Genomic DNA, 26,788 nt, shown 5'->3' with positions numbered 1-26,788 from the left:
GCCCAGAGCATTCAGCGAAGGCGAGACGACTTCCAGGGATTTCTCCTGGTTCCCCTCGCGCTCCGCAGCCCATGCTCTCAGAGAACTAAGGGTCACCTCGGTTCCGGATCACCAGAGAAAGGCCGAGCCCCTCCCCGACTGCTCCACCCACCGGGGCTCGCTTGTAGTTCTTGGTTGCTTCTGCACATGCGCCATTACGTCATCCGTCCGCGCCGCGCTCCGGCGCCTCTGCATTTCCGGCTCCTGGAGTGTCCGCGTGAGTTTGAGCAAGTGCTTCTGAGACATTTGCTGTAGCGAGCTGGCGAAGTCTGGGGAGTCGTCCTGGGGATCGGGGTGCCTCGGCGGACCCTCGGGGCCCCGCAGAGGTAGGCGATGGTGGCTCCCGGTGGCGGCCCAGGCTCTGCTCAGGCCTCACTCTGATCTCTGACATGCTGGACATGCTGCTCTGGCCCTTCCCAGGCTCCGCAGATCATTGAACTTACCTGCCTCTGAGGATCCTTGCGATTTAATTTCGACCCAGGCTTTGCTCCTCTGTAGTCGCTCTCCTAGCCACCGATGTCAGTCCCCAGAGTAACCTGCTTTTCTCCAAAGCCAAGGACAGATTTCTGTCCTGGTGATTTGAGAATGGCCGGGTATTCGTCTCACTCTGCGTTTACTCCTTTTGTGCTCATCGTGTCATGTCATGCTCACAGACGCTGATGAAATGGAAAACCTTTTCCAGGTAGAATTAAACATCTTCCTCTTGCATGTTCTCAGTACTCTAACTACAGAGTTTATTTGATCACACCTTGTAGTAATGCCTGTTATTCAGTAAACCCCAGTTTCTTGGGCCCTGACTTTGGTCCAGTTTTCTTTCATTCGTTTTCATAGCAACTCGCTATTTGCACTGTCTTCCCTCATACGGGACACCAATGCCTATCTTCATTTTGTCACAGCTACTATTCACTTCTTTCCTCCAAATGGTTTTATTTCTTGAAAAATAGATTTAGGAGCTACCCATCCTTGAATCTATTCTGATGTCTGTTTTTGTATATTTAATGAGCTAAGTTTTTTTTTTTTTTTTAACAGATAAACATACTGTCTTATATGTACAGTGATTGGCTTGGAATTAAGTGAAGTAGCCCTTGACCTCAGAGAATTCTACTCTCTTTCACAAACAACAACAAAGATTGTGTTTATGATTGTTAGGGAAGCCTCCTGTAAAAATTGTGAATTTTTCCTATGTCATTAATTATAGAATATCTCCTATTTTGCCTGTTGTTTGGCCAAGCCTAAAACATTTACCATCTGGCTGGCCCTTGATTGAACACCTGCTGTATAGCATTGTTCTTATTATAAACCACTAATGCTTTTGATTTTATTTTTTTCCAATAGGAATTTTCATGATGCTCCCCCTTTTAAAAAGATCATTGTTTGAGCATTTTTACAAACAAATACTTCCAATATGTTGTTCTATTTAACTGGAAAAAGGTCACTACAATGCAGCGAGATTATGCACACTTACAGAAATAGAGACAAATTGGATCATAGGAGAGAGCACCCAGTCTCAGAAGGCAGAGAGGGATTTCTGAAGGACAGTCTGATTTCCTGCAATGACCTTAAACAGATAAAGGACCTTCCTGGTAGAGAGCACATGTTGAAGCAAGAATGAATGAGTGTGCTGAGTTTAGTGAACTGTAAACAGTAACAGCAAGAGGTGAAGCTTAAAGGGGCAGAGCAAAGGGAACCTTACATGCTAAGGATCTAGGGCTTCATTTTCTGGGCAGTATTCAGTTTTGTAGCCACACTACTATTTGGAAGATGGATTCGGGAGTCCAGGAGACTTTTGAATGGTGTTGCTTTTATTTCAGTTGTCAAAAAGACAAAAGTTAGTGCAATTGAACTAGGGTTAAGTAAATTTGAGGTTTAGAAATATTTGAGAGATTAAGGGCTGGGGAGATGTCTTAGTGAATATAGTGGGGTCAAATCCTGAGCACCTAGGTAAAAAGGAGAGCTTGGAGTATGCCTAAAATCCCAGTGCTGGGTGGCAGGGACAGGAAGATTCCCCCAGGCTTGTTAGTCAGACTTGCTAATTAGGCAGTGTTGTCAGTTGGTGAGTTTTATGTTCAATGAGAGATATCATTCTGTCTCAGAAATAAGGTGCAGCACTATAGAGAAAGACTCTCTGGCTTTATACACACACTTTTGCACACAAAGAAATCTTTGAGAGTTGAAATCTTGATTGCTAATGTCTCTATCAGAGGGCAGTGATACGTGATACTTCTTCAGAGTTTTAGGAATGAGGATGAAGCTAAGTCTAGATTCCTAATAGGCCCAATCATTGAAGGTATAGATCATGTCTGTTTATTGTCCTTGGATTCCCAGTGCCTTGAATACTATCTTGCACATTGGAGGTGTTTGACTGAATAGAAAAGTTTCTCTCTTGAATCTTGGTTTGCTTTGCGTTAGTCAGAACATGGCATGCTATTTGTTCCGGTGTTACTGATGTCATCTTTGCAGCCCTCTCAAATGGATGGAGAGTTGTATCACTGGAACCATTCATCCATAAAATAGACTGTCTTCAGTTGAATGCTTCTCCGAAGATGTTGGTTTCATTGCATGTTAAGAGCTTTAATTCATTTTTTAAATCTTTTTTTTTCTCTTATTATTATTATTATTATTATTATTATTATTATTATTATTAATACAAGTTAGGGAACAGGCTTGTTTCACATGTAATTCCCCTCTCCCTCTCCCTCCCCTCACCCCCATTCCTTCTCCCCCACATTTTTTAAATCTTATTCTGCCATTTTAAGTTTGCTCTATTTTGGTTTTCTAGCCTACAGTTTAAACCTTTTGTCTTATGTCAGAACATTATCTCTAATTTCATCATAAGCTTCTACACTAAAATATTAGCTTTGTTTTCCTTTCTTCTTGGTATCTTTTTCTTTAGGAAGCCAAATATGTAGAGATAACTTGATATTTTGAGTTCTATGTTATTTCCTTTGTCAAGAAAACAAGCATTCTAGGCCTGCATGCTTTTCTAGTTGGACTGTTGGGAGGCTGAGTCATGTTTATTTTCAAGTGTTACAGACTGGTCTTGGAGATTTGAGAACATACATATACAGCTAGTATGTACAGATGCTGCAGATGCTGTATTCTTCCAGTGTTTCTTCTAGGGTTCCAATGAAATGGTTTGTTGGTCACTAATCGGTGAAGTTCCACACAGCCTTTTGAAAGAAAGTAGAATGAAAATCATACTTGTATGTGAAAGTGTATACATAATATGTGCTTTTTTCTTTTCTTTTCTTTTTTATTTTTTAGGTATAAGGCAGAGTCACTGCAGTTCCCTGACATCAGTTCCAGATTATTGACCCTGGGACAGCAGTGTAACTATATGAAATCATGGCTGGTTATAAACCTGTAGCGATTCAGACATATCCTGTACTTGGTGAAAAAATCACCCAAGACACTCTGTACTGGAACAATTATAAGGTAAAGTACAAGAGGAAATGAGGGAAGAAAGAATTTGGACATTTCTTTATCCATTTATCTTAATTCTCCATCTTATGCTAGCAGAACTGTTAGCTAAAACTAATAGTTCAGGTGGATAATTTGTTATCAGTTTTTTCTTAGAGCTTCATGTAAAAGTCCATACCACTTAATTTAACCATGCAGATGTTTAATGCAGAACATGTGTGCAATGACAAGTGAAACTGTAAAACTTGAATCTTATATGCAGGAAGACTTTCTTGCTTTTTCTTACTCTGAAATTAGCTTCTCTGTACCTTCTAGTAAGGCTTGCAATTTTTTTTTTTTTTAAATTGAGAACCTAGAAAACTAGAAAACGTTTGCAATTAGGTTGTTTGTGGAAAATGAAATATAATCAGATAATAAAAATGTTACTCACAAACTAAAATGGAGTCGCTCAGTTGGTAGAATGCTTGTCTGGCATGCCCGAAGCCCTGAGTTCAGTCTCCAGCCTTGCACAAACCTCTTTGGTGGCACATGCCTGTAATCTCAGCCCTTGAGAGGTGGAGGCCAGATGGTAAGTTCAGAGTCATTCTTTGTTACTCAGGGAGACTGAGGGTAGTCTTAGCTACTTGAAATCAAGAGCATTTGCTGCTCTTTCATAGGACCTGGGTTTAGTTCCCAGCACAGTGGGCAGCCTTGAACTCCAGTTCCAGGGGCTCTAGTATCTTTTTCTACCTTCAGCATGTGTTTCACACATGTGCATTTTTAGGCAAGCAGATACACACATACACATGAGTACAAATAAATAAGATGAAAAAAACAGAACATAAAACCAAATAAGATAACAGTTTAGATACTTTTTTTTTTCTGTCATATTGGCATAAATGAGAAAGAAAATTGAGAAAGGGAATTGACAATAACTGTTAGGATTTTATAAAAACATCATTTTTGCTTTGTACTCATAGCTTGAAGCCTAGCATGCTTTCAAACGTTTATTAAGATATGTAAAATGTTTATTAACATATGTAATGTAATATTGGAATTCTTGGAAAATATGTCCATTAGACATGGGTTGGTGGATGGTGTATCTTTATAAAAATGGATGGCAAATTTATTGCTTATATGCAGAGATTGCTAAAATGGGTTAGTGGGTGCAAAAAAGATGTAGGTCTGTTTACATGGTCTGTTCATCTTTTTATTAACTTAGAATCATAGTTGATTGATGTAGGCTTAGCTCTTCTTTTTCTTGGTGGGCATTGGAGTAAAGTTAGCTGCTGAGACAATGGGATGTGACTCTCTAACTGTGTTTACTTCTGTAATGTCAAGGGAATAGTCTGGGGGTTGGACAATAGAGTGGTTTTTGCTTCACCCTTTCTTATGTCTTTCCTCTTCCTCTTTTCCTCATATTTCTCTGTGAATACAACCTACTAATTGGTACTAAGATCAAAAGGAAATGATCCATAGAAAATAGCGTGATGCTTAAGTATGGCTCGCCTTTTTAACTCTGCCAATACTCTTTTGTTTTTCATTAAGACTCCTGTTCAGATTAAGGAGTTTGGTGCCGTGTCCAAAGTAGACTTTTCTCCTCAGCCTCCGTATAACTATGCAGTCACAGCTTCTTCAAGAGTAAGTACAGTAGTGATCATCTTTGTTCTTGTTATAGGATTTACTACTGGGCTTGGGCCATCTAGTGAAATACTGCTTTTTATCTTACAGATCCACATTTATGGCCGATACTCTCAAGAACCTATAAAAACCTTTTCCCGTTTTAAGGACACAGCATACTGTGCTACTTTTCGACAGGATGGCCAACTGCTTGTTGCTGGCAGTGAAGATGGTGTGGTTCAACTTTTTGATATAAGTGGGAGGGCTCCCCTCAGGCAGTTTGAAGGCCATACAAAGTAAGAGCCAGCTTGATATGGTTTTTAATTTGTTTTTCTGTTGAGAGCTCTGCTTCCATGCTTTTGAAAACACATGTTGGTTGTGTGAAGAGTATACCTGTATGTATAGTTATTTCCTGTTGTTCTCAGACAAAGAACTTAACCATCCAGTTCCTAGAGCTTGTGACTGCTCTAAAGTTGTATGTGTCTAATTATTTAGGAGGTTCAGTGGGCTCTCTGACCAGTTGAAAATGTGAACCACTGGTCTAACGGCAGTCTTACAGCTCTGGTGATGCTGTAGGTCTGGCTGGCTGTACCCTCTCACACTGAAATCTGGCTACCTTTCTTTTCTTTGATAAATTTGGTTTTCTGACTTCTGTTTCAGGATCACTAAAGTCATTGCTGAACTCTGCTGTTGATTTAAATATCAAAGTGTTTCTTTTTTTCTTTTTTTAAATTGCAAACTGTCAGGGTGTTTGTACCCATCACTAAAACACTCAAAACAAATTCTTTTAACGGGATTCTGCTCTGTGGCAAGTCTTTCTCATCTTTTGAAAGAACTCTTTGTTATGTTTTTAAAGAAATGTACCTTTGCAGAGCCGGAGAGATGGCTTAGTGGCTAAGAGCACTTGCTGTTCTGGAAGAGGTTGGGATCCCAGCACCCACATGCTGGCTCAGGACTGTCTATAAGCCCAGTCCTAGGCATGCATAGAGTGCACAGACACACATGTAGATAAAATACTATACACATAAAATAAGTAAATAAATAAATAAACACTTAAAAATTACCTCTGTTGCAACATTTAGAACTTAACTTTCACTAATTATTGCATCTGTTACTTAATATTCTTGTTGACCTAATAGTAACATAGTATTACACTTCGGTACATAGTATTACATTTACATACAAACACCTGTTTTAAAGGTTTTCCCTTTTCTATTTTTTCTTCCATAAATGTTTTCTATTTTCTGAAGTTGAGAATTGTTTACTTACTGTGTGTGTTCAGGTGTGCATATCTGGTGGCATGCATGTGGAGGTCAGAGGGCAACACTCCGGAGTTGGTTCTCTCCATTCATCATGGGGGGTCCCAGATGGAACTCCGGCCATCAGGCTTGGCAGCAAGCACCTTTACCCAGTGAGCTGTCTTGCTGGCTTGAACCTGAGGGGGCTTTTGTTTGTTTGTTTGTTTGTTTGTTTTTGAATCTAGGAAGGAACATTTTATGTTAGAAGATGAAGGCGGTAGAGTTTTCCCCTTTTTTTTTTTTATCTTTTTTTCTTGCAGTTTTTTTTTTATTATTTGAATTAGAAACAAGGTTGTTTTACTTGACAGGCCCAGTTCCCTTCTCCCTCCCATCCTTCCCTACCACCACCCCACAACTAAAACCCTACCTATCACATATCCTTTCTGCTCCCCCTGGATGTTGAGGCCTTCCATGGGGGGGGGGGGTCTTCAGAGTCTATCATATCCTTTGGGTTAGGACCTAGGCCCACCCCGTGTGTGTTGGCTCAGAGAGTATTCCTCTATGTGGAATGGGCTCCCAAAGTCCACACCTATGCCAGGGATAAATACTGAACTACAGGAGGTCCTGTAGATTTCCGAGGTTTCCTTACTGAAACCCATGTTCCTGGGGTCTGGATCAGTCCCATGCTGGTATCTCAGCTATCAGTCTGGGGAGCAAGAGTTCTCTGATGTTCAGGTCAGCTGTTTCTGTGGGTTTCCCCAGCCTGGCCTTGATCCCTTTGCTCATCACTCGTCCTTCTCTGCATCTGGATTCCAGTTCAGTTCAGTGATTAGCTGTGGGTGTCTGCTTCTACTTGCACCAGCTGCTGGATGAGAGCTATCATCAAGCATGAGTTTTCCCCATTTTTGTAATCTGTTGACTTTTGATCTTTCAGAGCAGTTCATACAGTAGATTTTACAGCTGACAAGTATCATGTGGTCTCCGGAGCTGATGATTATACAGTTAAATTATGGGATATTCCAAACTCCAAAGAAATTCAGACATTCAGAGAACATTCCGATTATGTGAGGTGTGGCTGTGCCAGCAAGCTGAACCCTGATCTCTTTGTAACAGGTTGGTGGGCTCTCTCCACTTTATTGCTATGGGTTCTTTTGGGGTGGAGGGGCTTACATTTTCATTACTAGAGATGAGGGTCAGTGGTGGAGCACTTGCCTAATTTGTTTGAGACCCTGGGTTCAATTCTCAGCACCATAAAATGTGTATGTGTGTGGTCTTCATTAAAGTCAATTATTTTTTGATTTCTTTTTCTTCTCTTGATAGTGGGTTTTGTTTCTTCTAAATGTATTTGGGGGGAGGGGAATATATTTAGCTGCTTGACAGTATCATAGATATCAGGTTTCAGTGGCTCATGGTACTCTAGTTGTCATAGAGCCCCAGCAGCCATAGCACTGTAGGTGGAGCTCAGTTTGTGTAGGTGTCTGAACAGATTCTCAGGGAATGACATGGAGATAGGAGTCTGAAGGTCAGAGCCAGTAAGATTCTATGTAGTATTACATAGTGCTTTAGGAACAGTAGTATCAGAAGTACCGACTTTATGAATCATGTGTGTATGTTCAAAAAATTTCATGTAATCTTTTTCTCCTTCTAATTTTAATGTATGGATAAACAAATTTTTTATTGCTTTAAAGAGCAAAATTCACATAATACCAACATTGACATTTCAGGATCATATGATCACACTGTGAAGATGTTTGACGCCCGGACAAATAAGAATGTTCTCTGTGTGGAGCATGGGCAGCCTGTGGAGAGTGTCCTGCTTTTCCCCTCGGGAGGTCTCCTGGTGTCTTCAGGTATTGCTTTTCAAAAGAGCTTTTGCCACTATTGGTCTCAGAGAGATTAGATTTTCCTTTTGCCATTTGTAGATTGTTGGTGTTCTTGAATTTCACATCTAAGTATTTGTTCAGTTGGTAAGTGGGGTGGGCTAGTAGTTGTCACTCACTATGTCTGGCCCACACTGGCACTGTGCTGCTGTTTTCATGTCATTTCTAATGCTAGACAGTTCTCCCAGGTAGTTGGCATTCTGTTTTACAATTAAGGAAATAATGAAAGCATCAGCTAGTTTGTCCAAGGCAACATGGTGAGTGGCAGGTCTAAAGTCCCAGACCGTGAGAACTTAGTAGATTATGTATGTGTCCCATCTGACCTCAGAAGTCTACTCTATAACCTTCTGTTATTCCAGCTAAGACAACTTTCCGGAGCCACCTATCTTCTACCGGGTCATCCCCAGGGATCAGACTCAGGTCTTCAGGCTTGCTGGGAAGTGTCTTTACCTACTGAGCCATCTTGCAGGCCCAGTATTTCTCTCAGCAAATTTATTATACTTTACTTGAAATATTTTCAGCTCCCTATTTGTTTTGCTGTACCTAAAATAAGCAATAACTTAGTCATGTTAACATTTCTGTTGGTAGGGACTCTCAAGGTGTGTGTGGCCAGCAGGTAGGGTCTGGCTCTGGAGGCTTCTTTAAGCTCAGGTCTAGTTCTGGAGGCTTCACTTAGCTCCAGTGAGGAGTGCTTCTCAGATCTCCAGCATTCTGAGCATATGCAGAATCTCACACAAGTGGTTATTTCTTTCCACAGGAGGTCGTTATGTTAAAGTCTGGGACATGTTAAAAGGAGGACAGTTGCTCGTGTCTTTGAAAAATCATCATAAGACTGTGACATGCTTGTGTCTGAGCAGCTCTGGACAGAGATTACTCTCCGGCTCACTGGATAGGTAGCATTCTAGTTTTCTTGTGCGTTGTTATTAGCATTTACTGCTTGAGAAATTGAGTTATTTTAGCAGTATTTGTGATTTAAAAAGGTTCTAATGGTTTTTATAGAGGATAAATCTATTGACTTGAAAATAGTTTGACCTTTAATTTTCATATAACTACTTATATTTCCCCAGAAATAATTATTTATTACTTTAACTTACATACTTGAACACTGATCTTTTGAAATAGTCTATTTTCCCATAGTTTCTTTTAAAGCCATTTTATATATACATATGTATTTTGAAAATTTTATTCTGAGGATATATTTTATTTTAGGTTAAATTCTTTAAAATATAAAACTTCAACCGGGAGTAGTAGCCCATGCCTTTAATCCTAGCATTTGGGAGGCAAAGGCAGGTGGATCTCTAAGTTCAAGGCCAGCTTGGTCTACATAGTGAGTTCCAGGACAGCTAGGGCTACAGAGAGACTCTGCCTCAAAAACAACAAACAAGATTTCAAACTTCATATGAATATTTCTGTGCATTAATGTGGTGCAAGTACTATGACTTTAAGTAAATTTCTAGAGCACTAAAGGCATAGTTCAGTGGCTAGAGCACTTACCCAGTATTTGCAAGGCCATTCTATCCCCAGCACTGAAGTCATTTAAATAGTCAATTGAAGTATTCTACTTTCGATGATTTAAAAGTGTTGTCAAACAAACTCACAATGCAGGTTGCATATGTAATTTTAAATGCTTTAGTAGCCATATTAAAAGATGTTAAAAAAAAAAAAAAGCTAGGCGTGATTAATCCCAGCACTTGGGAGTCAGAGGCAGGTGGATCTCTGTGAGTTCAAGGCCAGCCTGGTCTACAAAGAGAGTTCTAGGCACCCAGGACTATTACACAGAGAAACCCTGTCTAGAAAAACAAAGCAAAACAAAAAATTGCTTTTAGTAACATATTTATTTCACTGTAGTTCATTATCTAACATAAAAGTAAAACTCGTATGAACTGTCATTTCAACATGTAATCAGTTTACTTAGAAAGATGCTAGAAATGAATTTTGTCTCTAAAATAGATGGTATGCTATAATACTTTATAAATGTTTCAATGGTTTTTAAACTTACCTCCTTTTCTGTAGCTACATGTCAAGGGTTCAGTAGTCACACATGGGTAGTACTGACAGGCTGTAGGATTTCCTTTTTTTTTTCTGATGGTCATTTTGTCTCCAGGTTGTACTTCTTCCCTGCTATTAGGAAAAGACATGGCCAGAGATGCTGCTACTGTCCCCAACAGAGGGCCTTATTGGGCTTGGAAACCCTAGCTTACTGTGCATTTTCATAGGTCCTTTGTTTTATCTTCTGATGACCTTGGTGTATGGTCTGTCTTTTGGTTTCTTTTATAAATTCCTAGTCAGTCTTTATTCAAACTTGGTTAGTGCTGAAATACAGTTAGTTTTCAAGGAACTCAGTGGTGAAGTACTTTGTAATTAATATTACATCAGTGTTTTTCTGGACTGTGCAAATTTTACTTTATTATTTATTTATTTTTCAAGTCAGGGTTTCTCTGTATAGCCCTCGGCCCTGGAACTAGTTGTGTAGACTAGCCTGGCCTAGAATTCACAGAGATCTGACTGCCTCTACCTCCCGAGTGCTGGGATTAAAGGCAAGCACCCGGTTAGACTGTGTAAATTTTCATATTCATATAGTGTGCTAAAAACAGAAACTTGTTATTTTCACTCATTCTAAGGTGACTTGATGGCTCTCTTTCTCACCAGGAAAGTCAAGGTCTACAGCACAACTTCTTACAAAGTAGTCCACAGTTTTGACTATGCAGCTTCCATCTTGAGTCTGGCACTGTCTGTATGTACTTTCAGTTCTTCTCAAGTTGTTACACATTATGCCATTATGTAAAAGTAAAGTGTAATCTTTGGGGGTTATCTTTGGATTCAAATAAGGTACATTCGATGTTTGAGTCAAGACTGTTGTAATTTTTAAAAAGTGGCTGAGAAAGATATGCAACAGAGTTCAAGTGGAGAGGTTTTTTATTAGGGGAAAAGAATCGTAAGGGGGAAGGGAAGAAGAGAGACTAGCCTCCAGGGACAGGAACAGCAGGAGAGAGAAAAGACAGGGTGGGAGGGAGGGAGGAAGGGAGGGAGGGAGAGAGAGAGAGAGAGAGAGAGAGAGAGAGAGAGAGAGAGAGAGAGAGGAGGGCAGGGCCCTTTTGAAAGGGAACACAGTGAATAGGCACAGGTGTTGCTCTTAGTGGCAGCAGCTGAGGGCATATCCTGTCAGAACCCCAAGGACAGGCCAGTACAAATGTCTAAATACTAAACAAATACTAACAAAGACAGTTGCTAGGATGTGATGTTTCCTGTTAACCACATGAATTCCCACTTGGTGGCACTGACTGCTATCATGGTAACTGGATTAGGATGTTGTTAACTCTCCCTTCAACAAGCCCAAGGGTGTTACAAAGCTCGAGAATGGCAGATTGGCCCCAGAAAAGTGGAGAGGGTAGGAGCAGCTGAGTGAGCAATGTGCTTTCTGGAGTGTTCACTGTCGGGTTTCATGAGGAGCCACATTTGGCCAGAAGATACCTGAATATGTTATATGGAAATTTCAACCTAGAGAAGAAGAGTCAAGAGCAGCTGTTGTGGGGAGCCAGCTTACAAAAGTCATGCCATTGTGTAATCCTTTTTCTATTCAGAGAGCATAGAAAATTATTTTGAAACTTGTCAAGATGCCATTAGCATCTTATTAGCATGATCAGCAAACATCATCATTCTCATTACATACACTTCACTGGCAGTACTGTACAAGCATAAGAAGGGCTGTCCCGATAGTGATACCCTGGAGGAAAAGTGAATTTGCTGTAACATTTTGGGTAGATCACTGTCTGTATTGACTCGAACTGTGGGCAGTAAGATAGATAGCAGACATGATGCAAATGCTGTTTCAAGTCAAAGGTACTGTAAGATGTTGGTTAAAGTAGAATGGTTTTTCTGATTACCATTAGCATGAAGATGAGACGATAGTTGTGGGAATGACTAATGGGATACTGAGCGTTAAACACCGGAAATCTGAAGCAAAGAAGGAATCTCTCTCAAGAAGGAGGAGGCCTGCATACCGAACCTTTGTTAAAGGAAAAATTTACATGAAGCAACGGGTGATTATGTGTTTCTTATCCTTTTGAAAGTATGACATTTCTTGGAAGAGTCAATTCCACCCATTCCTGGAATTTACTGCAAAGTGTGATTCACATACATGTACATTATTTTCTTCTCACTCCATCAAAGTTGGTTCCAGACTGCTGTAGTACATTATTGAAGAATAATGGGGAACAGGGACTACTTATTTAGTACCCTGAATCATGAAATAATACAGTACTTTACCGTCTTCAAAATAGTGTCTGTCACCCACTCTCTGATTTGGTCCTCTGAACAGCGTGTGCCTGTAATGTCTCCCTGGTGTTGGAGAGGACTGAGATGTAAAGTTCTAATGACCCAGGAGCTCATCAGAGGTGTGACGATTACATTGTAGTCTCTGGTTTGTTTTTTACTTCTTTTTATATGTGGTCATACTGCTTTTTTTTTTTTTTTTTTTGAGTAAGCTAAAAAACATAAGAGCACATTGACATGGCAAAATGTATCACTTGGATTATGAACATAGAAACATTATTTGTTGTGTGGTGTAAAAGCATCCTAACTTTAACATGTATCATTTTATTGTGAAAACATACCTACTTAAATATTTATTTTTTACTTTTGTTGATTATTTATGGATTTCACATCATGCATTTTGACCCCACTTATCTCCCCATCCCCTTGAATTGCTCTCTGCCCTTGCAACCCCCAAAACAAAACCAAATTTAAAAGAAAAACCAAACAAAGAAAAAACAAAAAAAGAATCCTGTCATGGAAGCTGTAGTGTGACCAGTTGAGACACACAGTTTACCCTTTAGTCTGTTCATGTTTACTTGTAAGTATTCATTACCAGGAGTCATTGGTCTGATCAGAGGCCTCTGGTTTATGCTACACTAATGTTAATGGGCTCTCACTGGGGCTCCTCTTGGACATCTTGTTGTTATCCCATGTCATACTGTTTTGGAACTGTAGGTTCATCCCTTTCACATGCTTCAACAGTTCATAGATTTGGTGGCTGGGGTGGGCCAACTCTTGGGCCTGGGTGGTGGCTGGGTTGGTCAGATCACTAGCTTTCCCTCATCTTCACAACCTGGATGAGCTCTTTAGCACTGCCTTGGCTAGCTCACCCAATGCAGCCTACAGCAAGGAGCTGTAGCAAGTTCTGCTCTTGGGCCCTCACATCCAGGTCTCCCTTACTCATATCGCCAGGGCCAGCTCTACTGGAAAACATTTATTTTTAATGGAACTATATAGATACTAACTTTCTTCTTCTATAAATTTACTTTTTCATTCAGGATGATATCATGATCAATAGGCCAGCAAAGAAACACCTAGAATGGTATGACAAGGACCTGAAAAGTTTTCGGATCTCAAAGGCACTTGACAGAGTCCTTGAGGTGAGTGAGAATAATTGTCTTTTCACACTATTTTTTAATTTTTTTGTGTGTGATAGGGTACATTTACATGCATATGGGAAGGCCAGAGATCATTCCATCTTCTTGAGATCATATCTGTCTTAGTTTGCTTTTTGTTGCAATGTAAAGACCATGACCAAAGCAACTTGGAGAGGAAAGGCGTTTCATCTTACAGTTTATAATACCATGAAATTGGAAGTCAGGTCAGGATCCCAAGGCAGAAATCTGGAAGCAGGAACTGAATTAGAAACCATAAAGGAACACTGCTTACTGGTTTGCTCCCCATGGTTTGCTCAGCCTGTTTTTCTTGTACAACCCAGACCACCTGCCAGGAGTGGCACCACCACAGTGAATACCACATAGACTTGTCCACAGGCCAGTACAATGGAGACATTTTTCAACTGATGTTCTCTCTTCACAAGTGACTCTTGCTTGTGTCAGGTGATAAACTGTCTAAGACGGGGAGCTCACCAGGTTGCCAGTGAGCTGCCAGGATCCTCTTGTTTTTGCCTCCCAGCATTGAGAGCTGCCATGCTTAGCTAGTGAAGAGTATTTGAAGAATTATTCTAACCTGGTAGTGGTAGCACATAACCTTTTTTTTTTTTTTTTTTTTTAAGATTTTATTTATTTATTATGTATACAACATTCTGCTTCCATGTATGTCTGCACACCAGAAGAGGGCATCAGATCTCATAACGGATGGTTGTGAGCCACCATGTGGTTGCTGGGAATTGAACTCAGGACCTCTGGAAGAGCAGTCAATGCTCTTAACCTCTGAGCCTTCTCTCCAGCCCGGTAGCACATATCTTTAATCCTAGCACTTGGGAGGCAGAGGCAGGCGGATCTCTGTGAGTTCAAGGCCAGCCTGGTCTACAGAGTGAGTTCCAGGACAGCCAGGGCTACACAGAGAAACCCTGTCCCCCCACACCTCCCCCCCCAAAAAAGAAAAAAACAAAAATAGTCTCTGGAGTAAGGTCAACCTGGGCTATATAATAAAGTTGGCCTGCTAAGGCTTGTAAAGTGAGACCCTGTCCAAAAAAAGTGAAAGGACATGTGGGGAACCATCTTGATGATGGTTTATGATTTACTATGACTTGGGATTGTGGAGATAAGCTTGGCAGTTTAGTGCAGGGTAGTGATCTTTTTCTTGTCCGTCCTTTTGGCTGTACTGACTCTGAACATTTTTCTAGCCTAATTGTGTAATAAAGACGCCCGAGGTTACAGTTTCCATCATAAAGGAATTGAATCGGAGAGGAGTCCTAGCCAATGCTCTTGCAGGTCGGGATGAGAAGGAGATTACCCGGGTTCTGAACTTTTTGATAAGGTATGCTTGACTTGGCTTTGTGGCTTAAGTCCTCCATTATCACTCGGTGAGAGACATCTACTTTTAGTTTGCTCTTTACAGAGAACTGGTGTAACAATGTTTGTTTTAGGGATTTTATTTATTTATTTTTTAAGTTATTAATTAAACTTTTTATATATTTTATATCCCAACCACAGTTTTTCCCCCTTCCTTTCCTCCCATGCCTTCTCCCTTTATCCTCCCCCTTCACTCCTCCTCCATCTCCATTCAGAAAGGGGCAGGCCTCCCATGGGCATCAACAAAGCATGGCTCATCAAGTTGAGGCAGGACACAGCTCCTCCCGCTGCATCAAGGCTGGGCGAGGCAACTCAGCATGGGGAATAGATTCCCAAATGCCAGCTTAAGTGCCAGGGATAGGCCTTGCAAGATTATTAAACAGAAGTTTTGCTTTGTAGGAATCTGTCTCAGCCGAGATTTGCCCCTGTTCTGATTAATGCTGCTGAAATAGTAATTGGTAAGTCGTAAAACATAAGCTTTCCAACATGCTGTGAGAGCTGAGGCCTTGGACTGGAGAGCTCAGCGGCAGAATGTGTCAGCCTGTCCCGGTTCCTGCACTTGCGCCTCAGCATTGAAAAACAGTGAAAGAACCTGAAACAGGAAACCTAGAGGAACAGGTGCAATTAAAATGTAGTAAAATGTTACAGTAGCAGATTTGAATTGACGAGACTAGGATAAGTATAATTTAAGAAAGTTTTCCCCATAAACATCTATAATGGTCATCTTTCTTTTTTTTAATTAATTTATTTATTTATTGTGTGTGTGTATTTCTTCATGCTTATATGGTTTATATGAATGTGTGTGAGCACAGGCCCCCTGCTGGCATTATAGGCATGTGTCGCTATGCACAGCCATGTCTGCATGCTTAATTGAAGAAGTGAGGCCGTTTATATTTGGGGTTAGAATTGAGAGGTGTGTGCTAATTCCTATAAGATCCTTGTTTCCCCCAGTTGATCTGTTCTTTTCTTCCTTGTCTATTCATCTTAGAGATTTGCTGGTTTATTGAATTGGAAACATCTGTTTCTTTCCTAATTTTCTTTTACTCATCTATTTTCTCTTATTACTTATTTTCTCAATTTCCTGTGTGATTGTGACTTTCTTACCTGTGTGTTGACTTTCCTTCCGTGTCGCTGTCCTTACACTGGTTTAGTGGTCATGGCTTCAATCTATTCCCTCCATCAGTTTTAAAGGAAGACTTCAGTGGATGGAATTCTCTTGGTTGGTGGTTATTCCTCTTAGGGCTTGACGTCACTTCCTATTTCCCTTGCTTTGCTGACAGGCCTAGTGTCCTAGTGATGAACTCATCTGTGTGAGTAACTTGGTGTTTTGTTCCATGCTAGGTATTGGACAATGTAGGAGGGTTCTTTTCTGGACATATGTGTTTAGGTTTTGAGTGCCTCCTGTATTTGGATGTCTGTATCTTTCCCTGGATTTTGAAATTTTCTGCTCCAGTTTCATTGCCTAGATTTTGTATGCTTCTACATTGAAGATACTTAGATTTTTTGTTTTTCCTTTGTCGTGCCCTAGAGTCCTTGAAATCTGTGAGTGTATTTGCTTTGGTTGTTGACAAGTATTAATGGATGTGATAATTCCTCAGCCTAAGAGCTCCCACCTTCTCCTGCTTGACTTAATCCAAATTCATATCCAAGGTTTGCATTTGGTCTGACTTTTTACTTCCTTCATCTATTTCATGGTTGCGTCTTTGAGGTCATTGTGTTTGTTAGGTATTTCAGCTCCATCGGTGTCTGCAGGTCCAGCAGTTGAAGAGTTAGCGTCCTGTGGAAGAGTCCTGCTGCTCTGCTTTTCTCCCATTCTCCATTGTGATTTCCACATCCCTTGGGATGGATATCTCTGCTGAGTCTGTATGGAGACCTTTGCTTGATATCTATGTCTGCTACACACAGGAAAGAAAGCAGGCTGCAGTAAATGGCTGAGCCAAACCCATATTTACATATAGCAAACCACCTGAGAACAGCTATACCCCAGTAAGAAGGAAGAGTAAGGCCCACCCGAGGGAGTGATAGGGTTAGCTAGGAATTTAAAACTCAGTGAAGGTAAAAATATTATAAATAACAATGGAGATTAGTGAAAGGAAAGAGAAGAGGCAAGATAGGAGAAAGAAGTATTTAGGATGAAAGTGTGAGAAGGAGAACTTGAGCAAGTGTAATACAAAACAGTGGGGGCGGGGACAGTGTATTACTTCCTGCTGAGGAGATGGAGGGTTGCTGGCCTGAGTCCTGCATGTCTGTGTGCAACCTCAGTAGTGAGGGTCATGTAGCATCCACCCTCAGGCTGCTCTCATGAGCCAGAGGGCCACCAGGCAGGGTGCTGCTTTATTATGGAGGTATTCTACCAGTCCCGGTGGGGGCGTGGGAAACACCAAGTAGTGGTTGCATTTCTCTTAAAAGTCTCTGGGGCTTAGAATGTAGAAAGCAGTTAGGCCCAACGGGATCCACGCTGAGGGCAACTAAGCTACCACTGAGTGATCCTAAGTGCTCTGGCCAGGCCAGTCTCTGCCACACCCCTTCCTCCCTTGAATTCCCATGCAGTTGGTCTTTTGTTCTTCCACTTGGCAGTTCTCAACTGCAGTAAAAAGTAGAGGGTGCTTCTAGCTTTCTATCATTTAATCCTTATATCTGATGTAGTGTCCAAGTCACAACCATTTCCCAAGTCCACATGGACTTTTGTGATGCACACTTTCTTATCCAGTAGAGTAGAGAGGCCTTTGGGGCTTGGAAATAAGAAAATACAGAGGATCCTTTGTCATATATGTGTCCCTGTCACCCGTGTCCCCCTGTGTTGTGTTGTTTGTTGTCCCCCCATCCCCCCTCCACAAGAGATTAGTAACATAAGGTGATTCCTCACCGTGACAAGCATGAACAAACTGAGTCATGTTTGCTGCGTGAGTCTCAGCTCTTTTTCTAGATTTTTAGAGAGCCCGGTAGTGTAACGGCAACCAACCAAAGTGGTCCTTTTCTCTCTTCCTGAAGCCACAGTGAGGGGGATTCACCCTGTCTACTTCTGAGTCCTTATGTTAGGGTCCTTTGTTTCATTTATGCATCTAAAGTTCAGTGTTTCTGGATCTCACTTGGTCCTGCCTGAGACTTACTGTTGCACCCCCATGCCTTTCCTGTGCTACATCTCTTCCTGCAGCCCCGTACCTGACACATTGTTTCATGTTTGCCACAGGGCAGCTTCCTGGGTCTTTCCCCATCACTCTCCATCTGTTTTTCTGAGGCAGGCTGTCTCATTGAACCTGAATGAAGTTCATAGAGCTCAGCTGGTGCCTAGCAAGCCCTGGGCTACCTGTCTCTACCTCCCCAGGGCTGCATTGCAGTTGTATGCCAGGTGGCCAGTTTCTTTTTCTTTTCTTTCTTTTTTTTTTTTAATGGGTTCTGGGAATCAAATACAGATCTTAACTGCTTGCAAAGCAAGCACTCCTACCCATAGCCATCTCCTCAGCCCCCAGTCATCTAGTTTTTAACATGAAAATGAAAATAAGACCCCATGCTGTATATATTGTGTAATTATTTCTTTTCAAAATGTATTTAGTCAGATAGATTGTTATGCTTCCTGTAAATAACAAATTAATTATTAAAAATACTGGTATTCAGTGCCTTTATATTTTAGTGCCATACTGTTTGTATCAATTTCACCTACAGAAAATGTTTCTAGTTAATGTATTTTCTGCCCTTTGTAGATATATATCTCCCTGTGATTGGCCAGTCACCAGTAGTTGATAAAAAGTTTATAGTACTTCAAGGACTCGTAGAAAAAGAAATTGATTACCAAAGGGAACTCCTGGAAACCTTGGGGATGATGGACATGCTGTTCGCCACCATGTCAAGAAATGACAGTGTCTCTCTGTCAGAGAATGTGCCTGCTGAACTCCCAGAGAAGACAGAATCACCATGTCAACCCGGTGACACAGACAAGAACTCCTAACTCTTAATTACTGAGAAGGAAGCATCTTCAAGACATTCAATAAGATAATTTACAGGAGTTTTATGGAAGAGACTGGATTAATTATAATTGGGAAATAAGTACCTGTTTCAAGACATGGTTTTCCATGTATTAATTTGATTTATCTTTTGATGTCTTCCACTAGAAGAACTTAGTTGTCTCGGGCACAGTGTCTGTCGACCTTGGATGAGTTGATACTGATTTTAATGTAGCCAAACCCTCAGTTGCTGTGGGGCCTTATGTGGCCAGCTGGAGAGGGTCCCAAGTGGAGCCCTGCCAAGTGAACAGAACCTTGGTTTTTCTTTTGTTTTCTACTTCTAGCCTGGGAAATACCAAGAACAGCAGCAACGCAAAACTTCTTTCTTTGTACTCAGTGCCCCTGAGAACTTTCACTCCTTACTGGTGTCTTCGAAGTCCTGGTCACACATTCTCACCAGCTGTTTGTGGGACTGTCTTCCAAGTGTGGCAGATCACTGACTGGTGCTCCTAGAATCGTATTTAGGGTGTGATGAGTCTTTTACCTACAAACTACTCTCCACCGGTGTTTTCTTTAGTCTTGCCTGTCTCTGCTTCTTTGCAGGACAAAGTCCAGAGAGACCTGACTGAACCAGATCCCCTCCTCATGGTCTGCTGCCTTCCTTCCATCCTCACCTTCCTCAGGTCTGTGAGAAGGGCTGTCCTTTCCCTTACGGCAATGGCCTTTTAGCCTGTGTGTGTGTTCGGAGCAGATAACAGTTCTCTTTCCTGTACTTCCGCTTCTTTTTCTCTGTTCTTCATTGTGTGGGTCTGAACCTCAAACAGGAGCAGTTTGCTTTGAAAAATTGTGTTTTTGAAAGTTCATTGTAAACTATATTTTTTATAAAGAGATTCTTTTCGTCTTCTTGGCTTTCTGAGGTGTCTCAATTCCTGATGACAGTCAGTGACTTGTGAGCAACATACTGATCCACAGCCTTTACTGCCCTACCTTCCTTCAGGTACCGTCCTTAGGTTAGCAATGTATCTGGAGACGGCATCCTGAGCTAAAGGAGTCCTTGGGGAAAGATTTTGTAATGATTCAGTTTTGTGAATTTAGATTTCCTTAAAGCAGAAGAGTAGGGATATGTCTAGAATGTTCTGGTGTGGACACAAGCTCAACGATAGAGTATAGTTCTCTTTAGTGAGCTGAAACAGTTCTGTGATATGATACTGTGTCTTGTGAGAACCCTGGAGCTTGCTTTTTTTGAGTAGTTACAACATTAGTCACAAATGAGAGCCTGTGCTTTAAGGTTGAGAAGGTTGACTTAGTTAAATACAGCTATTGAAGTAAATCTTCCTAAGTATGCAGAGTTTGTTCGGGCAATTGTGATCTTAAAGCTGTTGCTGCTGTCCCCCGAGCAACTCTGGAGCATTTCCTGGCCATTACTTCATTTACTTCTCACACCTACCCGAGTGAGTGTCAGTCATTCTCTTGTAACTAACGCTAAATTAAAGTTGCTCAATTCCCCAGGCTTGAGTTCCTTATCATCCCTGCATTGCTCTCGCCTGCTGGACCCTAACTACTCACTCCCTTTGACAAACTAAGAGTGTTGCAGCTCCTGTGTAAAATTTATAGTAATTACAGACCCTTGAAAGGATTAGGAGACTTTCTCACAGTCCTCCATGCAATTATGTTAAGGAGTTTTTCTTTGTTTTGTTTTTTGAGACAGGATTTCTCTGTGTGGCCCTGGCTGTCCTGGAACTCACTATGTAGACCAGGCTAGCCTCAGACTCACAGAGATCCATGTCTCAGCCTCCAGAGTGCTGGGATTAAAGGTGTGTGCCACCACACCCAACTCAGAAGTTGTTTTTGTATTCATTGAAACTATTAACTTTTTATGTGAAGTGTTTTAACATAATTGACATATTTCAATATGTAATGTTGGCCTTAGGAGTCAAATGCTTAATGAATTCTTAGACTTGTTCTTCTTAGTTGGAAAATATTTGATATTTTACCATGGATGCAAAAATAATGAAATGTTGCTGGAACTTAGTCATTTATGTTTAATTTATTATGTTAACTCAAACTTAAACATATGGGAAGGTCTGTCTGTTTCTAGTCAAATTTCTCAAATGCCTGTGCTATTAAATTGCTTAAGGAATTGATGTCAAATGGGATGGTTAGGAACTCCACTGATTGAACTCAAATGAATTCTACCAAACATTAATTAAAGACTCCCTTGAATGTGATTGGAGTCATTTTCTCAGTGGCATACTTCCAAGTTAAAAATTTAAGAAAAGTTTGACCATTTCTAACCACGTCTGACCATGGATAGTTTTGCCTTTGAACAAAGTATCCCTGAGAAACTGAAAACCATTTGCTGGCAGATGATGTTATCTATTCCTTTGGCCACAGTTGCCTGGACCAGGGGTGGTATACCTTACTCAGGCTGTCTACAAGTCCAGATTTATAGTGAAATTGTTCTTCTAGGTCAAAAAAAAATCTGGTTCTCAACCTGTGGGCCGCACACCCTTTGGCAAATCTCTATCTCCAAAAATATTTACATTACCATTCGGAACAGTAGCAAAATTACAGTTATGGATTAGTAATAAAATAATTTTATGCTTGGGGTCATACAACATGAGGAACTGTATTAAAGGGTTGCAACATGAGGAAGGTTGAGAGCCACTTCTCTAGGGAGATGTGGGAGGCTGGGAATGCTATGTTGTGGTCTTCAACAGAGAAAGCAGTTTCCAGAATGCATCTTATATGAGGAAAAAATAAAGCCAACGACTGCCCTACCTCACTAGCCAGAAAACCTGTCTTCATTCCTGCTGGCTTTCCCTCCCCGGTATCTTGCCTGTACTTCTTCCTCCTCCATGAAGTTCTTTTGGAACTCTCAATAAATATATTTTTCTTACTTATTGACTGAGTGGATTTTAATATTGAATGACTGAAGACTTCTTGATTTGATGTCGTGACCCGGCATGTCTCATCTTTAACCCACGACAACCATGAGGTTCTACCTGAGTGGGAGTGTGGATCTGGAAGCTCCTAGCCACCCAACGGCGATAAAGATCAAACACAGGCATCTTGTCATCTTTAGAGAGCTTTCAGTTCCACGTTGTAGAACTAGAGTCATTTCTTTATTAGCCATCTTTTCTGGTTTATCTTAACCATCCTGTCAATACCACGAGGGAACCATTTCTCTCTTTGTTCCCTCACTCCTAACCTTCCATCCTCACAAGTTACTCACACACCTCTAGCACCTCCGCCCAGGTGAGGGCCTATTCAGATGCTTAGGAGCATAGAGATGCAAATTAGGAGGCATATTACCCTGAGGCCATGTGAACAATAGTAGCCTTACTGGCATTAACAATACAATAATGGTGCTCCATGTTTAGTGAGACCAAAGGCTGGATCTCAAAAATATTCCATAGCGGAAATATTTTGGTTCCCCACTGAAAGACCCCCGCCCTTAGCTTTCTCTTTTAAGCTTCCCCGCGTGCAGCTGGCGGAGCGTGCAGCTGGCGGAGCGCGTGGGGAATACATCCTCCCCTGCACCCCCCGACCCTTGATCCCCACAGCTGCCGGCACTTCCCCACAGCAAGGCCGGCCCCGGCCCCCGCCGGATCGCTCCGTCCCAAGGTCAGCCATCTGGACCGGCAAAAGATAAAGGCCATTTCGCCTGACTATTACGGTGCCTTTTTCCCCTATAAAAGGACTCCCCTTCCGGGGCTCAGGGCTTAGCCTAACAAAAAGCTAAGTCCCCGGGTGCCCGGCGCCATCAATAAACCCTCTTGTTCTTGCATCCAGAGTTCGTGGTTTCGCTGATTCCTGGGTGCGGGTCTCTTCTGAGGTCTTTCATTTGGGGGCTCGTCCGGGATTGAGACCCGCCCAGGGACCACCGACCCACGTCTGGGAGGTAAGCGTTGTGCAGATCCGCTGTCTTGTCTCGTCTTGTGTCTTGTCTGTCTGAATCCGTCTTATGAACTGCGCCTGCGTTTGCAGTACCCAGCTGAGTACATTCGTATTCATATTTGGCAGCTCGGAGGAGGAACTCCCGGCTGCGGCTCCAGGAGACGTCCTGGCAGCGTTGGAGCTTCAGTGAGCTCATTTGTTTTCTGGCTAGGGTAGATGCCTTAGCGCTTGGAGCCTCAGTGGGCTCATTTGTTTTCTGGAGTTTTACTTTCGACTCTCTGTCAAAACTGCGCTGCGAAAGCCTGTTCTGTGTTGTTCGGTCTTTGTTTTGTAGTTGATGTGCATAAACGCAAATGGATTACTCTTTGTTCCTCAGAATGGCCAGCCGTTGATGTGGGCTGGCCGCGGGATGATACCTTTAACCCCCAAACTATATTTCAGGTAAAAGACACCCCAAGGGCCCCCCCTTCCTTTCCCCCTCTAACCGCCCGCCGCCGCCCCCGCCAGAGGCAGAAGCGGCCGCCGCCGCCTAGGTCCCCTTAACCTCGGAGGAGAAACAGCTGCCCAATGAAATTGATGCAGCTTGCCCTCTTAAAAGACCTGAATGGGATTTTACCACTGAAGCAGGTAGGACGTCTCTATCACCGGGTGTTCGCAGCGGGTCTGGGGGGGGGGGCAGGACACCGACCCACCAATTTGGCCCAGGTGAAGCAGATGATGCAGAGGGCGGAGGAATCACCTGCCGCTTTTCTAGAGAGACTAAAAGAAATATATAGGATGTATACTCCCTATGATCCGGAAGATCCAGGGCAGGCCACCAGCGACCTGGACAGGGATCAATGTGCTTTTTGCTATACTTCATGAAAAGGGGACTTTGACAAAATTTTTATGTTGACTGAAAAATGAAAAAAAAAATGTAGGAAACTTAAGTAATAAAAAGAAAATTTGTCTAGGAATGTCTAAGAGAGTCAGAGAAATGAACTAAAAGGTTATAGAAAATTAAAGCAAGCAAGTCATAGCAGAGAAGATTGTTACAGAAAGTTATGGAGGGTCAAAGCAAGTTGTAAAAGGTCAGAGGAAAGTTGTTAAAAGTCAGAAAAAAGGTTATTATAAGTCAGAGAAAAATGTAAACTGTGCTATGGTTTCTCATGTCTAAAATTTTAACCATATTAAGCTAATTCTGTTTTATATATACTTGTTTTAAAATGTTCATATGACTTGACTGGTCGCCATTTTGCTAAAATTAAAAAAGGAATACTTAAACCGCCATCTTGACTAAAGATGACCGCATGGAAATTAGAGGTACCATCTTAGAAACAAGTTTTTCAATTGAGATTTAAAATGTTAATGCTTCTATATATTACAGAAAGACCTTAAGGGAATTTAAATTTCTTTTTAAAACCAGTTTTTCAAATGTTTGTTTTTATTAATGTTTGTACTTAAAGAGCTTCAATTTAGAATTATTCTTAAGCAAAGCCTGACAATGTAAAGTTCTTGTTTTATAAAAGATGCTAATCTGTTACAGTTTGTGTCTTCAGAAGTTGAGTTTAGGATGTTGGTAGCACACACCTTTAAGCTCAGGGTGTTGATGACACACGCCTTTAAGTTTAGGGCATTGATGGCACACGCCTTTAATCCCAGCATTCGGGAGAAAAGAGGCAGATGGATCTTTATGAGTTCAAGGCCTGCCTGGTCTGGCAGATCGAATTCCAGGACAGGCTCCAAAGTCACAGAAAAACCCTACCTCAAAAAGAAGTTAAGCTACTATTTAAAAAATATAAGGTAGCCCTATATAGTTTTATGTTCAGCTGTATTACAGAAATAAGACATTACCTAGCCACATGTGTGCTTAAGAAAAGTAACTAAAACAGACAAACAGACCTCTAATGCTTCAGAGATCTTCAGAATATGGCATTTAAATTGTTATCTTTAAAGTTTATAATGTCAGACAGACTGCCAGATCCGGACAGTGACCCAAAGTCTCCAAAGAAGATTACGAGGCACCTCAGTTCCTGCACCTGGACCAGTGAGCGAGATGCTCAGATGTGAAACCTGCCGCCTGCCAGAACCTAGCCGAGACTGTGGACAAAGCTGCTGGTCACTGGAAAATTGATTGCACCCCTTTGCCTAGACAAAACAAGGTCAGTCTTTTCCATGTCCCTCTTCCACAGAGAGGAAAAAACTCTCACAGTATAGGCCTGGCGAAGATTACTGTTCTTTGAGACAGCTGCCTCCAGCGGTAATGGAGAAACTTGGGTGTGGCTAACTGTATATAGACTGGCTTCTGTCACTTTTCAGTAGATTCGGATAAAGTATACCCTTCTCAGATCTCTGAAATATTACTGGTTGTCAGCTTGACAGCATCAGACAGTCAGATCCACTATAGACTAGTCAGTATGTTAGCTGATAAAATAATGACTATCTACTGTTCAGGCACAAGCTCAAGGTTTTTAAGTTTATTTTGGTTGTCATCTAAGTACAAACTTAAAGGGCTTTTCATCAGGCCAAAGGCACCTCTGTCCAATCCATACCTAGCTCTCTGGACAGAAGAAAAATGTACATGCTTATAGCCCAAATCTGTAGTTTTTGCTAGGACTCAAAGTTATAAATATGTTCTTGCTGTTTGAACAGATATCCAGATATCTGCTTTTTCTGCACTGTGGGCTTCTATAAATAAGTTTTAACCTCTGTTCCTAGTTTAAATATGTCTTAAACAGGTTTCTGCTTCTGACAGACATCTGAGTACCAGTTGCTGACTTCAGACTGTTCTAAGTAGACTGCGAACCCTAGACTTGCTATGGATGTGAACTAGTCTGCTGATATGGACACCCCCTATCTCTGCAACAGTGTCTGCTAACCAGAAGCCCCTGATGGATTCCCCGTTGCCTAAATTCCTTTTTGCTTTTGACTAGCATTTCAACCTTCTGGGGTCCCTAACTTCGTCCCAAAGTCAGCAGGAAGCAGTTTGGAAAAGAATTTCGCCGTCCATTCTCCCTGGTTGAAATGCTAAGTCAAAGGGAACTCCCTTGCGTGGGGATGCCAGTACCTATCACTCCCTGATGGGGACACTAGAGACTGGGTCCTCCTACTCCCCCTAGCATACCCCTAGGCCATATGGGCTCACACCTTTTAAAAAAAAAAAACTTATAAAGACCAGAGGGACCATCCTACCATTCCCCATTCCTACCAGATCGGGGACACTGTCTGGGTCCGGCGTCACCAGACCTCAGCGCCTACCAGTTGTGAAACTGCCATGTAGCACAAGCTCAAATTGTCTGAGGTCTCAGGAAAGGGGCTATGCATAGGCAGGGTTCCTCCCTCATATCAAGAGTTATGTAACCAAACAGAGCCATTATCTCAGGACAGCCGATACCTTGTTGCCCCTTATGGAACTTATTGGGCTTGCAGTACTGGGTTGACTCCCTGTGTCTCTACCACTGTTCTCAACACCACCATTGACTTTTGTATATTGATAGAACTTTGGCCCAAAGTCACATACCACCAACCTGAATATGTTTACAGCGTACTAGGGAAATCAACCCGATATAAGAGGGAGCCAATATCCTTTACCGTGGCCCTATTATTAGGAGGGATAACTATGGGAAGTATAGCAGCTGGCATAGGGACCGGTACGGTTGCCTTACAAGAAACTAGTCATTTCAAACTTCTACAGCAAGCCATGCACATAGATATCCAGGTCCTAGAAGAGTCAGTCAGTGCACTCGAGAAATCCTTAACATCACTCTCTGAGGTAGTCCTGCAGAACAGACGAGGGTTAGATTTATTATTTTTAATAGTTAGAGACAGCATGGCCAAGCTTAGAGAAAGACTTAACCAGAGACCTCTGAATGAAAGATTCCATTCAGTTACAAGAGAAATGGGGGAATGAAAGACCCCCGCCCTTAGCTTTCTCTTTTAAGCTTCCCCGCGTGCAGCTGGCGGAGCGTGCAGCTGGCGGAGCGTGCAGCTGGCGGAGCGCG

The 26,788-nt window shown here is 41.8% G+C and overlaps 1 protein-coding gene across 2 annotated transcripts; it reads left to right on the top strand.

The window, feature by feature from the left end:
- Positions 1–223: 223 nt before the first annotated feature.
- On the top strand, positions 224–21,812 carry LOC100755487 (UTP15 small subunit processome component). Of its 2 annotated transcripts, none has more exons than XM_027401654.2 (13): positions 224–365; positions 3,304–3,474; positions 4,987–5,079; positions 5,170–5,354; positions 7,231–7,409; positions 8,021–8,146; positions 8,934–9,069; positions 10,826–10,910; positions 12,067–12,216; positions 13,489–13,590; positions 14,799–14,932; positions 15,367–15,425; positions 18,669–21,811. In XM_027401654.2, exons 2-13 carry the CDS (start codon positions 3,385–3,387, stop codon positions 18,911–18,913), a joined length of 1,584 nt encoding a protein of 527 aa, XP_027257455.1. In that variant the 5' UTR covers positions 224–365; positions 3,304–3,384; the 3' UTR covers positions 18,914–21,811. The 2 variants fall into 2 exon arrangements, with proteins under 2 accessions (XP_027257455.1, XP_027257456.1); XM_027401655.2 differs by lacking the exon at positions 224–365 and adding an exon at positions 388–721 and having other exon boundaries at positions 18,669–21,812.
- Positions 21,813–26,788: the final 4,976 nt, after the last annotated feature.

The sequence above is a fragment of the Cricetulus griseus genome, chromosome 2 (genome assembly GCF_003668045.3).
Source record: "Cricetulus griseus strain 17A/GY chromosome 2, alternate assembly CriGri-PICRH-1.0, whole genome shotgun sequence".
Taxonomy (NCBI): domain Eukaryota; kingdom Metazoa; phylum Chordata; class Mammalia; order Rodentia; family Cricetidae; genus Cricetulus; species Cricetulus griseus.
This window is presented reverse-complemented; position numbering and strand designations above follow the sequence as displayed.